The sequence below is a fragment of the Phoenix dactylifera genome, chromosome 8, assembly GCF_009389715.1.
Source record: "Phoenix dactylifera cultivar Barhee BC4 chromosome 8, palm_55x_up_171113_PBpolish2nd_filt_p, whole genome shotgun sequence".
NCBI lineage: Eukaryota > Viridiplantae > Streptophyta > Magnoliopsida > Arecales > Arecaceae > Phoenix > Phoenix dactylifera.
The window spans coordinates 24,374,060-24,389,920 of record NC_052399.1 but is presented as its reverse complement, the minus strand read 5'-3'; the positions used below and the strand labels follow the sequence as shown (position 1 = coordinate 24,389,920).

Here is a 15,861-nt window from a genome sequence, read left to right as displayed (position 1 = left end):
TAGCACATTAAATATATACACGAAGTCCATCTAGAATTAAGCCAAGCCCACTCAAGCACTGAGCTCAGCCTCTCAATTGCAAAATGAGATCTCAAACCATTGATGTCTTGATTGAATTAGTGCAACATTAAACCATATGTATGATGAGCATGAAATGATGGAGAAACACACTTTCTTCTTAACACATGTATAAAAGCATTTGTAAGGTGATAGAAGTCCTCCAGACACCCAAAATTTGTGATAAATGTGCGTAATGGTATTTGCAGTTGTTTAAGAGTCCTGGTCTCTAAAACTGCATGAAGAAGCTTACCACACAAAAGAAAATGGACAAAAATAAGTGAGGAAATAGTTGCATACTACACACCCAGCAGATAACCTTGGCCAAATACAAAGTTAAGATGCAGGACTAACCAAGCTCCATCATGCTCGAACACATCTAAATCTGCATATTTATCCAATCAGTGGAAAAACACATTCAGCATGTCTGATATCACAGGTAAACCATCGCAGCAGTGCTTAGTATGTTGGCCAAGACACAGAAAAAACAGCCAATTGTTTCATGTCCTTGTTGCATTACAATTGTACATGTTTTTCACATCATTACTACATGTTCAGCAGCAATGCGAAGGTCTGCTAACAAAACTTGAACAGCATTCCAAGCATCTATATTTCCGTAGAACCACTCATTTGAGTTGTGATGTCCCCATCAATGGCTTAATGGCTCAACAGCCGTCCGGAAGAGAAGAATGTAGACTTTATCGATGGAGAAATACAAGAAACCTCCCAAAGAATGCGTGACATACGAACCAAAACTTGTACCCACAATGCAGTGCCAAGCTGGCCCATATGATGAATCAAATTCCTGCAAATGAAAAGAAACTTACATTCAGCAATCCAAAAGGAAGAAATAGTTAGGGGAAGCATTTCATTAGTTTTGACAAAAACAATAAGGATGCTAAAGGACCATGAGGTGCAAAAAGGCAGTATTTTTTTTATCAAAAATGACCATGCTAACAAGTTATGGGCTAATCTACAATGAAATATTACATAAAATATTATTACGGGCCAAACTCTAAACTATATAACCAATTAAACAGAATCCTTGTTAACCTACTCAAATGTCATCTGATATCCTGTTCAGAAATTGGAGACCACAAAATATTTGGTTTTACAACAAACATACTACAGCAAGTGTTCGAACATTGATATCTCACATTGATGAGTTTGTTGATCGTGGCTATTGTCACTTTCACTTACTGAAAATGATTAGAGGTCCTAACATTCACATACAAACATAAAATATGCTCGAGAATGGAAAAGATTTTTCAAGAGTTTCAAGTCCAAGAAGCACATGATAAATACCTCCAAAGCCAAAGATTGCATAGGAAATTAAGCACTCTGGATACCAAGTATGGAAAAAAAAAGATTAATATGGCATGGGCTACATGAGCTCCAAGTAGTTTTACCAGACATTGATGAGCCTAGCTCTCCCAGCCCACCAAGCTGAACAAGTGGCTGCTAAAGTTCCATTAATGAAGGATAATGGACCCTCCTCAGAAATTTTGATATCTTTTCATACTGATACCAAACTTTTGGGATCTGCTTGGGTGGCTGAATATGTTGTCCATCAAATGAATCCCTTAAGCACCAAAGTTGGGGTGTCGAGAAGGGAAGTTTGAGATTGTTGTAATTAGGAAAGCCTCTAGATGGCACAACCTCAGAAATATAGGGATACCAGATTCCTTGTGAAAGGGGAACTCGAATATCCCCACTTTTTTGAGAATGGTATGGTCCATGGTTTCCCAGCAAGGACTCCTCTATCGTCACCACTAACATCTTCTTGACCTTAGCTAAATAAAGAAAATTTAGTCAATAAGTTATGGGGGCATCCAAACAAGCCTATGGAGAATGCATATTCCCTAAAAGTTTGTTGTATCGAGTCGTACTACCTGGTACCAAGCATACCATACTGTGTTGGTGAGTTACCAGTATGGTATGGAGGCTCGATTCAACAAATGATACAGTATGGCTATATTGTACCAACACATGGCATAGCTGTTGTCTCGCCTCCAACATCATCCCATGTGTTGGCATAGAGGCGTGCCTTACCAACCTGCACCATACCTGCAAGCCACCAATATGATACCTGGTAACGATACAGCAAACCTTGATATTTCCTTCGATATCTTTAATGGAATCGAAATAGACAATTTCTAGTTGCAGGCTTATGGAGCATGAGGAATGAAATTGGATCAGACAGAAGAATAACTAATGGGATTCCATAAATTCCCATTCAGCTATGCCTCATTATTTCTTTTCAACTTCGAGCCCTGAAGCCAAGGAAAAGAAAAAAAGGCCCCTTGGCCCATTGGGCAGAAGCCACTATGCTTTATTACATCCCTTTGTCAGAAATAATTTAAAAAATCTGAAAATACATGACCTATGTTACCTGGACACTCACATCCAGCTCTTAGAATCCATGCCAAATATGTAGCCAAACCAGAGAGCGTCAAATACTTGGATATCTATCATTTTTTTTAATTACAACTATTGAAAACTAGTAGAGAGCTAGAGTGCTCCACCAGTGAGTTTGGCCTAATATAATAGTGTTAAAAGTGAGGTTTTATCTTCTCAAGATTGTCCAAAAAATATAGGTATTAAAATAACTTTGCAAAATGTCATGTTCTCAAAATCATTTAGCTAATTAGGAAATTTGAATGAGAAATATGCATATCGGAAGACCTTAACAAATGACATCTTTGAGTTTTCTTTTATATAATTTTTAACTATATATTTTTTATTTCAATTACTTTATCCCCCCAACCCAACTCCCTTTTTCCCCATGCCAAGTCAAGCACTTGGTCATGCATCCCAATCCAATTGAGATGTCAATATTCATGCAAGATTGCATATTACCTCTAATAGAGGAGGAATACCAACTGCTTATGCTAAGCACCAACTAGTATTATCAACTTATCATTAAAGATTGTAAAACTTCATTTCCCTAAAAATTCAAGATATCAATAGTTATAGTGGTTCTGAGTCGGAAACTTGGAATACTTGTAATATCTTTATTAACTAAACTTCCTCAGACTTATATATATATATATATAGTAAACTTCTTGCATATTCTATGCATCTGATTTGGTCCCCAAGGACAATATGTCAATATAAATCTGTTGTATCATTGTATAAAAGACATTAATCACTAGAAGCATATTGTCTGTTACTTGCCACTTTTCAATCATAAAATAATTTAAGTTTATTAAAATCTTTATCCTTTAAAAAAACTTATATGATACATTCATATACATATTAAGAATAAATTTTTCATTAAAATGCTTTCCCTGCATGATTAATAGCTTTCACTAATCCCGGTCAGATGTCATGCAGCTAGAACTCATCATTCTTTGCCCCATTTTGTCGCTCTTAGTGTCATAGAGAAAAAAGGAAAAAAAAAAACATATTGTTCAAGGAAACCTTGTAGGCCTAACGGAATTAGTATTGCTTGGGCTTTTATTATACCCGTCATGATCAAATACATGTATTATAGCTTGAAATTGCATCTAGCATAGATTTTTTAGAACTTGTTAATTTGCTTAAAACAATTGAACAGAAAGATGTCCATTAAATTCCATTATATTCACCTTATCTATATTTACGTATATATACAAGTGCACACATGCAAGAATGTTAATTTTAGGGCAAAAAGCTTGTAATGAATCATTATATCAACTTATCAAATCAGGTGACATTTGAGTTCTTGTTGACACCTACCATGAATGGTCAATTACCGAAGCTAAAAAAATGGCTTCTCTCACTTGTTTGCTAGGTTAGAAATGGTTGTTGTACATTTCCAACATTTCAGTGAATAATTTCTTGGCCTACACATTGCAAGAGAAATAGTAGTTTCACATTATAATCAAAATGAATCATGTCATTTCAAATTCTTTTAGATTAGAATATGATATGTTATCAATTAGGAACAAAATGGTTTCTACAAGCTTTAGAATGTACTGTCCCATTTTGAGTGAACTCAGGCGCACTCAATCCAACATGCACACTATCAGATGACGTGGAATCCTCCTTTTTTTTTTTTTGTTTTTGGGGGAGGGGGGGAGGGGTTAATAGGGGGGCTTGGGGGATATACTATGAATTGATGGGTTCTGCTAGAAATAACTTCCTATTTTATTATATAAAAAAAGGTTGTCCAAGTCCACGAAGCTCCTGCGGGGTCTAGGGAGGGTTTGATTTACACAGTTTCACCTTTGCATGCAAAGAGGCTATTTCCATGTTTCAAACCCATGCCATCTAGGTCACAAGAGCAACCTTACCATTGTGCCAAGGCCCACCCTCATCCTATTTTATTATACGTAATCCAATAATTCATAAAAGCATGCATACTTTGTATGATTTTCTTGCGTCGTTAGTCTCCACATAATTGCATGAATTGAACTTATTTTCTTGGTAGATGCAAGCTAGTATATTGTCATGATTGTTGCATGTAAGCTTGCAGTGATTGTACATATTTGGCTTTATGCCTTGGATTTTTCACTCCATCTTCGATCCCCAGGTACCATTGCACAAGCAAAGTTGCAGTTATAAAACCATAACAATAGAATCAGAGACAAAATGAAAAATCATTTAAAAATGGCAAGAATCCACCAACCTAGTCATCAAATGTTTTGATAAAGGATGATGAAATTTAAAATTTTTATTACTTTTATGCTCTAAGAATGTGATGCATGCCTTAATTATTCAAATCCTTTTTGGCATTTTTATGATAGAAAGATATTTCTTCTATCAACCAAACATGTTGTACCATGTACCATGCTAATATTGGTTGAGGCACTTCATGTTAGGATGTAATGTTTGGTAGTATGCATTCACTAGTACTAATATGAATCAAGGATCGCCGAATCGGTACCGATCAAGGTACGCCATACCGACTGTACCGACGTACCGGTGGGCACCGGTACTGGTATCATACCGAGCCGAACCTCGTCGTACCGACCCGGTTCGGGGATAGCGCGCGCGAGAGCGCGCAGACGCGTGGCCCTGCACCCATGGACCGTGTTTCCGTGCGTTTTCCTCGTTTTTCTACTTAAAACTGCAGCCCGCAAATGCGTTTTCTGTGCCATTTTTCTTGTGGGAAGCGTTTTTCGTGCGGAATTTCCTACCTTCTTCCCGAGCCTTCTCGTTTCTTCTCCTCTCTCCTCCGCTCTTCTCCCGCGAGCAAGCCCCAATGAGGATCCTCTCTCCTCCGCTCTTCTTCCGCGAGCAAGCCCTGACGAGGATCGCCCTGCCAAGGATCACCTCGACGAGGCCCGGTACGGGTAAGTCTCCTCTTTCTCTTCTTCTTCCTTTCTTCTTCTCTTTCTCTTCTTCTTCCTCTTCTTTCTTCTTCCCCGATCGGTTCTGACCCATGATTTTATGTCGTACCGGACCGGTGCCTGTCGGCATCGATTCGGTACAGTCTGGGTCGGAACCGATTTTATATGTCGTACCGGACCGGTGCCTGTCGGCATCGGTACGGGCTGAACCGACCAGTTCCAGTCCGTTCAGCATACCTTGCTACCGGTCGGCCACCGGACCGGTTCAGTACTAGTTCGGACCAAACCGAACCGGTATCGAACCGGTACCCTTGGTTCGGTCTGGTTCACACATCCCAAATTCCAAAAAAATCTGGAACCGGTGCAACCAACCGGTTGGTTCGCACCGATTCCTAGCCGGTACCGGCCGGTACGGGCCAGTACCATTTTTTAATGTCGAACCGGTCTGATCTCTTCGGTACGGTCTGAGCCGATCGGTACAGGCTGGTTCAGCATTCCTTCATATGAACACCATAACACATATAAATACACCAAATGATATGCAGATTTATGCCAAAAAAATTCATGGTTTATCTTAATTAATTTTTTTTATACATATTAACACGGCACGAGTAAGGAGGGGAGCACCATCTTCTTAAAAACAAGCTCACGGGTATAGGAAGAATATCTTCTGAAGCTCATGGACTAACAAGCTAGCTATTCCTTTGGCTTCACAAGAGAATGCCACAACCTCTTCACAAGAGACAAAAAAATAAAAAAGAAAAATAAATAGCAATATTTATTAATGAAAAAGCAAAAGAATCTATTGCAGTACTTATGCCTCTTTGGTATATTTTAAGTTGTCTGCCATCTAGTCAACTTTAGAAAAGAAAAGTCTTGGTCTTCTAAAGCTTGACTAGAGATTTTGATTCCTAACTAAGAGAACTGGAATTTCTACCCAACTTTAAACACAACTATCACAACTATTGAAACAAAGAAGTATATAAAAAAATTAAAAAATAATAGACTCACTACAAACCAAGTACTAGATGGCAAATTTGCTAACTTTCAAAAGTTTGTTGAGCAATTTAGGCCAACTATGTGTCTCCGAGTCAACCTCTTACTGAATCCTGCATGACTTTTGCCAATCCAACTTTTGCTTAGATTCTCGTGCAAACTTGTTCGACATCACATATTTAAAATCATTAAAGCACACTTTTGACTCATCAAAATGTATTTAACATTTAAAATCAAGTTAGATGTACAAATAATCATCGATGTGCAAGACTCAAACACAAATTCTAAAACAACTCTATTCAATCTACTAGTATTACAGAAAAAAAAAACAGCTATGGAACCTGATTAACACAATAAGGAGCTCCATACCAAAAGGCTAATATAGCTTATTTCATCTTCTAGGAGGCCACCTGCTTCCATTGTGGCTAAGTTGATCAAAGATAAAAGGGATCTTTTGCAAAAGCAAAGGGTTAGCAATATGCTAGAGAAAGGCATTATTAGTTTAGTAAAATTGGAGATATCAATCATTTGAAAGATTAGGGTAACTTAGTAGTGCAGCATCTTTAAAATTTAATGAGGTAAATTCCTACATATTCTAAGGGTTTAATATATACAAGGGTGATTAGAAAAAGATTGTTACAATCGATAAGCATAGGTGGTTAAGGAAAATAAATTGTTTCTAGTGCTGGGAGGATATTGTTGTAGAGGATGAAAGCTCGCAGGTCACATAGAATGTAAAGTACAAAGTTGGGAATGGCGAAAATGGTCAAGACTTTTCAAAATTATGAATGGAAAGGACTTCCACATCAGTGTTCAGGGTTTCTAATTTTCTATATTGGTTCCTCTTCATGATGTAGTAGTGAGAGAGTACTATATGGTGTGTGAAAGGGTGTGGAAAGCCCTTTCTTGAAGGATATTTTTGCAGAGGTGGAAGCCTTCAGGAGGCATAAAACATAAAATACATAGTTGGAATGGCAAATGTTAGATCTTCTAAGATTATGCAGGGAAAGCAAGAGTCTCGAAGATTTTTTTGTATTGGTTCATAGTCATGAGATGATAGTGAGCATTGTCTGATGGATGAAGGGGCATGCAAAGCCCTATTTGTAGAAGGCAAATTATGATGAACTAAAGCTTGACATCTATGGCATATTTGAGTCGTTCTTATGTCTCACAAGGTTGACAAAAATATTAGAGAATAGAGATGACAGATATTGGAGCTGGGAGATAGATGTCTTCTCACAAGAAGAGTCTATTACAACCATCTCGCCAGATTGGGAACCAAATATTATTAGAATAAGATGCTATGAAACACAACAATGTCACATGTTGTGCAGCCTTTTAATATCTTTTTTTGTTATATGGAGAGCTTCTATAGGGAACTTTTTCTTGGAAGAATATAAAGTGAGAGTAATTCAAGCACCTATACTGTGCATGATGAAATCACACATCATGTATTGCAGCATTATGCTCTGAGATGAAACAGACTGGGCAAGCTCTTTGACAACGGGCATATTATAATATCATTGCCAAGGATGTTAAGAGGTAATACCAGACAGCCTAGAATAAATAACAAAAAGGAAAACAAGAAGGCCTAGAGTTGAGACTTGTAGAAACTCATCTTTCAAAATTCTTATGGATGCTATATAGGTACCTTCTTGGAACAGTGGGTATGCTCGGAATGCGGGTCAGTTTGGTGTATCAATACTCAAGACACCCCCTGTACTGCGTACTAGTTCGGCATTGATAAGGTACGGTATACACCTGTTTGGATGGGTTCGACATACCATTGGTAGACCATTATCTCTAATTCTTTGATAGGCAGAAGCACCTCTTTTAAAACTCCTGAACCAGATTCTCCTAACCTGTGAAGTATCAAATCCTTAAATCCAGGTCTTAAGTATCCTCACTGGACTGCATGCTGGAAAATTTAAATTTCATCTTCTCTTTGAATTGCATTTTCTACTATCAAATTGCCAATGTGATTTTTCTCTTCTACAATTGTGATGATGTATGTGCTCATGTTAATTTCTCCAAGCTCTGGCCATTAGCTATTTTCTCCTTGACATCATATAATTTTGATCTTCTCTCTGCAAGTAAGGACTTTAAGATCCACACCTAGTTTGGATCTTGCACCCTTCTTGTAGTAAAGAGTATCCAGTTCCTGCCGGATTGGAGATCAAATGCTCCAAACATTTCTGAGCTACAAAAAACATTAGAGCTTCATTCTTTGTCCTCTTCTTGACAACTTAAATTTCCATTTTGGTCTCTCCATAATTTTCCTACTCACACAAATCAAAATCTCCAACAGGTATGACAATGCCAAAAAAATTTCTCTGAGCCAGGGTACATTTTCTCCATTCTGGAAAGGTCGATAACCTACAAATGATTTGCTTAATTAGGAGATAATAGGAGGAAATCTAACCCTTGAGATAACAGGATTCTTCTCCTTTCTAATAAGCTTTTACTTGTTCCCAAGGAGTAGGGATTTTTCCCCTTTTATGTCCCTCCAGCAACTACATGAACCCATAAGAGCTTGTAAAATACTTGTGCTCTGATGTGTAACATCTTCTGAACAATAAATGAGTTTGTCTATTTTTGAAGGTGGCTCTGCATGCAAAGTTACATAACCCTAGGTTTGATATGCAAGCATCTTGGTGGCATGGACCACCAATTATGATCCTCTTTGCTGCAATCTTCATCTAAGCTTCTATTCATCTCTTAAAAGTTACATTTATCTTACATTGGTTAAAACCTTCAAATCATCAGTAACTCAACCCATTTTAAACATCAAGAACCCCTTCTCCATAGTCCATATCCTCTGCAACATCTGTATGCACTACTTCCATTTTCTTTAGACTAGTTCAGTCATTGATATCCAAACTGAAGTGTCAAGCCTGTTGTAAATATCTAGGCTACCAATAATTTTACATAACCCATAACCAAAAGCTGAGAATAAAACCTTTCTCCTCATTTTCTTAAATCAACCTCCACATCTCATTTCAATTTCACTTTTCAATCCAACTTTTATAATTAAATTTTAATTTTACATTCAAACAAAAATTTTAGAAAGTAGAAATTTAGTACCTGTCGCCTTAAGTCCTATCACACCCTTGTACTCCATGCTACCTTCTCCCAGTACATTTTTGAGATTGCAATTTCATATCCTCAATCATCCCGTGTCTACAAATTTCATAACCACATTAGTCTGCATAACAGCAGCAAGAGTAATATATGCCCCAGCACCATTCAAGCAACTTCTGTTATTGAGAAGTCAAAAAGATAAGAACAAACATTGTGAACTATCAAGATATCATTAGTAACTGATCAATAAGTATTAAGGTCACCTAACCTCTCATCATTAACATAACATACTAGCTTGACTGAAAATGACTACTTGATGCCTCAACGGAACTTCAATCTATTTGGCAGTTTGACAACATGATCCAGAAGAGGATAATGTGAATTGTAAATTCAATTAAAGGCATGATCAGAATGAGTAAATAAGAGATATTAATAGAGAAGTCGATATGCCAGAATATGCCTATCATTATCTAATTATTTCCTGGCTGACTCTGATCTGGGCCACATTAGCCAGAATATGCTTTCATTGTCTCATTATTGCCTCCAACATCATGCCCTATCTTTCTTCCTCCACAAAACAGCTGCATAAAAACTCATTCTTGGGTTCACCAAAGATGCTGGAAAGAATTCTTTTGTCTCTTCATGAGAGAAGGATGAGATGGGCATATGAATAATGGGAGTGAGAATTCTTAGATGAGAACAGCAGCAACACATTGAAGGAGAAGAAAATTGGGTTTGGATCCAATCAGCACCAGAAGGTGTCCTGGCCACTTAATCCCTACCATCAGCAATTATGACGACATGCACCTAGTTCAAAAGAAAAGCTATGGCAAGAAAAAGGAAAAGAATAAGGTAAGGAGGAATATATACTTTTAAGGAGTCATTCAGCATTATAGTTTGCCTCCAGCATTCTCTCCGTTTAAGATCAAAATCCCAATTCAGCAGGTTCTAACAATATGAGTTATTTAGATGAAATCATAGATTTGGAAGTGTCAATTGGCATATGCTAGTAGGTAACTTGTCCTCCAAATATATAAAAGACGTGATCTTTACATGTGTAAATCACTTCAATGACATTTTAGCTAATCATGGTGGACTAGCATTCAGTCCTCTCATTGGGGTGGACTCCACAGGCCTAGTTTTGGGTTCTTTTCTCATTTATTTTCTTTCTTGTTACCTTTCTCATTTATCATCTCTCTGAGCTCAGATCGAAAATCAGACAAAATTTGAACCATTTTATTGAAATGAGAAAGCCTTGATGGACATGTCATGGCAGGGCTTTCTTTCAGATTCCTTGTTTGAATAACTGGAGATTGTGATGTTTGAAAATATTTCTATCTTGCGTGCCTTTGTAAAGAAGCCATTTCCCAAATTTAATGGGAAAAGGCTTGGAGGTGGAGGACATACCATGGCAGGGCTCTCTTTCAGGTTCCTAGCTTGAATAATTGGAGACTGTGATGTTTGAAAAGATTTTTTTGTCATTTGTGTCTTTGTAAGGAACATTTAACTAAGCCTTTAAAATTTGATGGGAAAAGGCTTGGAGGAGAAGAAGGAGGAGTTCTTAGCTAAGCCATTTTCCTAGTAACAAGTCAAGATGGGAGAAAAGATAGTGGTTGACATACTTTTGCAAAAGGCATACATATTATGAAATGGATCCCACAACAATGAAGTGAGAATTTCAAAACACGTGAGGCAATAGTATGAAGGATAGAGTGTGGAATAAGAATGTCAAAGGAACTATAGGAGTTAGACCATGAAGAACCAATTAGATAGCACGGGCATGTATTATGAAGTCTAGGACAAACTGGTGAGGTGAAGTACTATGATCTTTAGTCAAGGATTTTGGAAGACAGAGAGAAGATCTATGTTGACATGGGCAAGAGTTTTGAAAAAGGACTTGGAGAAATTTGCAATAACATCATAGATAGCCCTAAGTAGGAATAAGTGGTAACAAGGATTCATGCCTGAAATAACCGAGATAAGAATTGATGGTTATGGTTATGATTTACTCAGCTAACCATGCAAAGATCTTTACTAACTAAAGTACAAAAACCATCTTTTGATAAGATACATCGAATCACAAAAATGGTCCCAAAACTCCTTTAGAGATCTAGTTCATCATTGAGGATTTCTAGAAATCCAAAATCAGCAAACACAGCAACGGATTGAATTCAACTGGGGATCATTCCCCTTGGTGATTTGGGAATGTGCAAAGAAAGGGAAGATAAATCACTGAATACATAAAAATTGTAAAAGAAAGAAAGAGGATTAGATATCCAACTTCCTTTTATGGGACTAACATGCTTTTAAAGCAATAAATTAGTGTTTAATAGTCACTTGGCATGATGTCAAAATGTCTAGGTCTCTTACAGCATCTAAGATCTCAACCTCCATGAATAACAGATGCCAAAGTTATCTTGCATGAAACAAATATTCAAAACAGAAACATACAAATGAACCAAAATACAGTGACTACCTTTAATTTTCTTAGTCACAAAACATGAACTGTGCCATATAGATTAATAAAAAAAAATTACATGACATTCCACATGAAGTTCCCACTGCCTTACACTGAGTTAAAGTGCCTTAACTTGCAGTAAGTGTCTAGACATGCAGCTGACATAAGAAGATGTGACATTCTTTGGGTGCGAATGAGTGTCATGCTGTACTCTGATTTCCGAGCATCCTGGAGTGTGTCAACAACACTCAAGAAATCCTAACTATTGTAGTGGCAGGTAGCACCAAAAAAAAGGAAATAAATTCATCCAAAAGGACAATAGTACCAACTTCAGGAAGAATGCTTGTTAATCATGTAAAATGCACATGAAATTTCTTACTCATTAGTTTTAAAAAATGGAACTATCCTATCAACCACTCTTCCAGATAGTCCAAGTTAATATTCTTAGCTCTTTACATTTCAAGGGTCCTGATTTACCTACGAAGGACTAATAGTATAAGTTGAATAAGGTCTTTAGCGTTATCTAAGTCACAATTTAGATTCTTTAGGAGTCCTTACACATGTTTAATGAGAAGCCTTTAGGACTGTCTACGTCAAAATTTTTGTTCTTTAGGAATCCTTACATATGTTTAATGAGAAGGAATTCATTATCGGATCCAATGTATTTTTCCCCCTCTAGATAGCCTGCATATCCTACATTCACCAATCCATTTTTTAAATCTTAAAGGATCCCCAAACTTCGTGAATCTAGATGCCCCTAGCACATTCTTATCTTCTTTCTGCTCTTTCCAATCTGGCAGTCGAAACCTTAATGCGTGATGTTACTATTAATATGATGCCTGAACCTTGCTTGCTACATCATCTAGAATGCCGCAACTTGACTAAAATATGGTGCTGGACTAGACAAATCCCTAAAAAGTTCAAATCAACTCAGGACCTCATATTCACAACACTTCCTAAACTAGTAATTTCATTTATATCCAAGAAGAACTACCAAAATAAAATCAGGATTGCATGCTAACAATTACATTTAAAATAATATAGATGTATAGCTATGCAAAAAACATTTTGGCCAAAAGTTGAATTTACCATTAGTACCATATAGCCAAGAATGATAATTGTTGAATCCAAAATAACTCAACAATGTCTGGCCTGCATATATTTATAGATGAATGCAGACAGAAGATTAAAAGTGTCACATATAGCATGTAACAAACTACTGAACAATGTATTGAAAATGACCAAATATCTTCATGCAACAATGAAACTTGAATAATATATAGATGTGCTCACTGGAAGATACAGACACATTCCACGGGGAGCAGACTAATATCAAATCAGTACTAACAAAAGTCGACAAGACAATGCTAGACTTTAAATAGGAGTTACCAAGAATCGTCTTACTTCTACAATCATGTAAACATCTCAAAAGCATAACCAATGAAAGCCACAAGACATTGCTACGATAGAAATGGTATCATGGACAATGCCTGATAATATCCGTGATGTAATTGAAGACCGGTTTAATATGGCTCTGTCGAAGAAAATCACTTGGCCATGAGGTCCAGTAAAGATCCATCATTTGATTCAAAATAAATTATGACAAGCATAGTTTCAGAAGCAGTAATTGAATAACAAGTCCAATTAACAACAAAACAAAAAAATCCATTTATGAGGGATCAAGATAATAAAAGCATGAAACAGCAGCAGCTCAGAAAAGAAGAAAAAATATAAGGAAAATTTTCCACCAAGTAAAGACCAGCAAACCAAAGGCGAGCATCCTATTAAACTCCATAATCCATATCAACCAAGTAGCCAGAAACAAGCACACTTAACCCAAAAATGAAAAGATTTTGAAATTTAGAAGCCTCTAAAAGGATCATCTTCAAAATGACATTGTGCAAAGAAACTGTGTCAATTGTATTATTGCTAGCAAAACAATAGCAAGATTTTCTAAATCAACAAAGTGTTGCAAATGTGACCCTTTAGTACAAGATCTAGTAGTGTTCTATCTCCTGGACATCATGGAAGCTAAAGTTTTCCTGCTACCATATCTGACATGGCACCTCCCGCTTAAATCAGTATTGGCAAAGGAGCATAGTCTAAAGAAGAGAGGAGAGTGAGAACCGAGAAGGTTGTCAATCCCACAATCCCAAGGTGAACCGACCCAATATGTGATTCCTTGTGCCCAGAAAAATGGGGATTGAAGGATCAGCTATCAAGAGTCTCCCCAATCTCTTATACTTCTCCATCCCACCTCCTCTTCTCAGCTAATTTCCACCAAAGTCAGTAGATGTCACAAGGACATGGTAACCAGATATCTATACAGCCAAAAAGACTCTTCCGGGAAAAAAGGGAAAGATCAGAGGCAGGAATCAACTCAACAAAAAGGAAACAACTAGAAATTTCCTGTCTTGAATTTATTGTCTTCCTTACTACTTTTGCCTCTCTTTTTTTTTTGAGGTAATAAAATTCACAAAGCTGATGAACTCCATATTGTTTTGTGGGCTTAGGACAAAGTCAATTAGTCTAGAAAAGGAAATCAACTATGTATTCTCACAGCAGGTTACAGTAAACCTTAATAAAAAGAAAAAATATTAACAAAATATTATTTGTGAAGAATATTAAGAGGATACCAGCCATGTCAAAATTGCAGATCAGAAATTTTATGGCTGTATGAAATATAGCGATTGGTACATTTCTTATATCACTGTATAAAGTATCAGCAATCCAAATACGTACCAGCTATGATAAGGGTCAAAACTACAACATCATATCTCCATCCTCAGCTACAAATCCAAACATGATAGGTGACCACAAAGCAACTTACATCATGTCCCGTTATAGCTAGCAATTAAAGTTCAGACTCCACCACAAATTAATCACTACCATAAACGAACTACCAGTCCCCACCAAAATCCATATCAAGACACTCTATCGGACCCATATTTTAAAGCATTAATTGAGATACTAAACACTAATAAATAACTAATAACTACAACAAAAACACATATTTATCTAACAGTCGCTGTCCCCACAGAGGATTAGGGTTCGGAGAGCGGAGGTGAAATCTAGCAAGCAAATTCCTGGGGAACAACAAATCTAAAACAAAGGGAGAGTAGGAACAAGAGAAGAAAGCGTACCTTCTTGAGGGCAAGCGCGAGCCGCTTGCTGTCGAGCTTGGGCATGGTGGCGAGCGTCTCGCGGGCGCACCGGAACGCCCGCTTCTGGAGCTCCGGCGGCATGTCCGCTGCCCTCACACGCACGTTATGCTGCTGCTCCTGTGGATCATCCTCCCCGCCATCGACAACCTCATCTCCCTCCTTCTTCTTTTTCTTCTCCTGCCGCTGATGGTGGTGGTGGTGATGCTTCTCCTTATCAGGCTTCGCCGGCTCCTGATGGTGTTGCTTCTCCGGCTCGCCATCGGGCTTGAGCCTGGTGCGCTGAATGAGGGAGCTGAGGTAGCGGCTCCGTCGCTCAAGCTCCTCCGATGCGCCCTCCATCGTCTTCTTCTCCTCTCTCATCGCCGCCACCGCCGGCGGCGCCGGAGCATCCGCCGGAGACGTAGGGCGACGACGACGTGGATCGAACGATTGACGCCGGAGGTGGGTGGGTGGCTCCGCTTGCGTCTTTCTTTCTCTCTCGCGTCGGCGTGGACAAGTTCTCCTATGGCGTTTGGCGTATTTCTTTGGGCCTGTCTCGGCCCCTCTCTCTCTCTCTCTTGCCGTTTTCTTCGCGTTCGAGAAGTGTTCAACTTTGGACTCAATAAGAGGAGGAAGATGGAGACATGGGACCGAAAAATATAACACCAAATCCAACTTTTTATTTTTTTAACTCATTGTCGTTTTGAAATGCCGGAGATCCGGGTAAATTCACCGCCCGCGACACAAATTTTCCAGTGACGCTGCTACCCCGTTGACATCCAACGGCTCTGTCGTTGAACGTTAGGACGGTGGTAAGTGGTAGCGGGGTGCCTTGCCTAGGGGTGGCAAA

General features: G+C 38.1%; 1 protein-coding gene across 1 annotated transcript; it reads right to left on the bottom strand.

Moving 5' to 3' along the window:
- Positions 1–423: 423 nt before the first annotated feature.
- On the bottom strand, positions 424–15,647 carry LOC103721127. The gene is made up of 2 exons (XM_008811192.4): positions 15,012–15,647; positions 424–862 (listed from the first exon to the last, which is right to left on the bottom strand). Exons 1-2 carry the CDS (start codon positions 15,390–15,392, stop codon positions 707–709), a joined length of 537 nt encoding a protein of 178 aa, XP_008809414.1. The 5' UTR covers positions 15,393–15,647; the 3' UTR covers positions 424–706.
- Between the last annotated feature and the right edge of the window lie 214 nt (positions 15,648–15,861).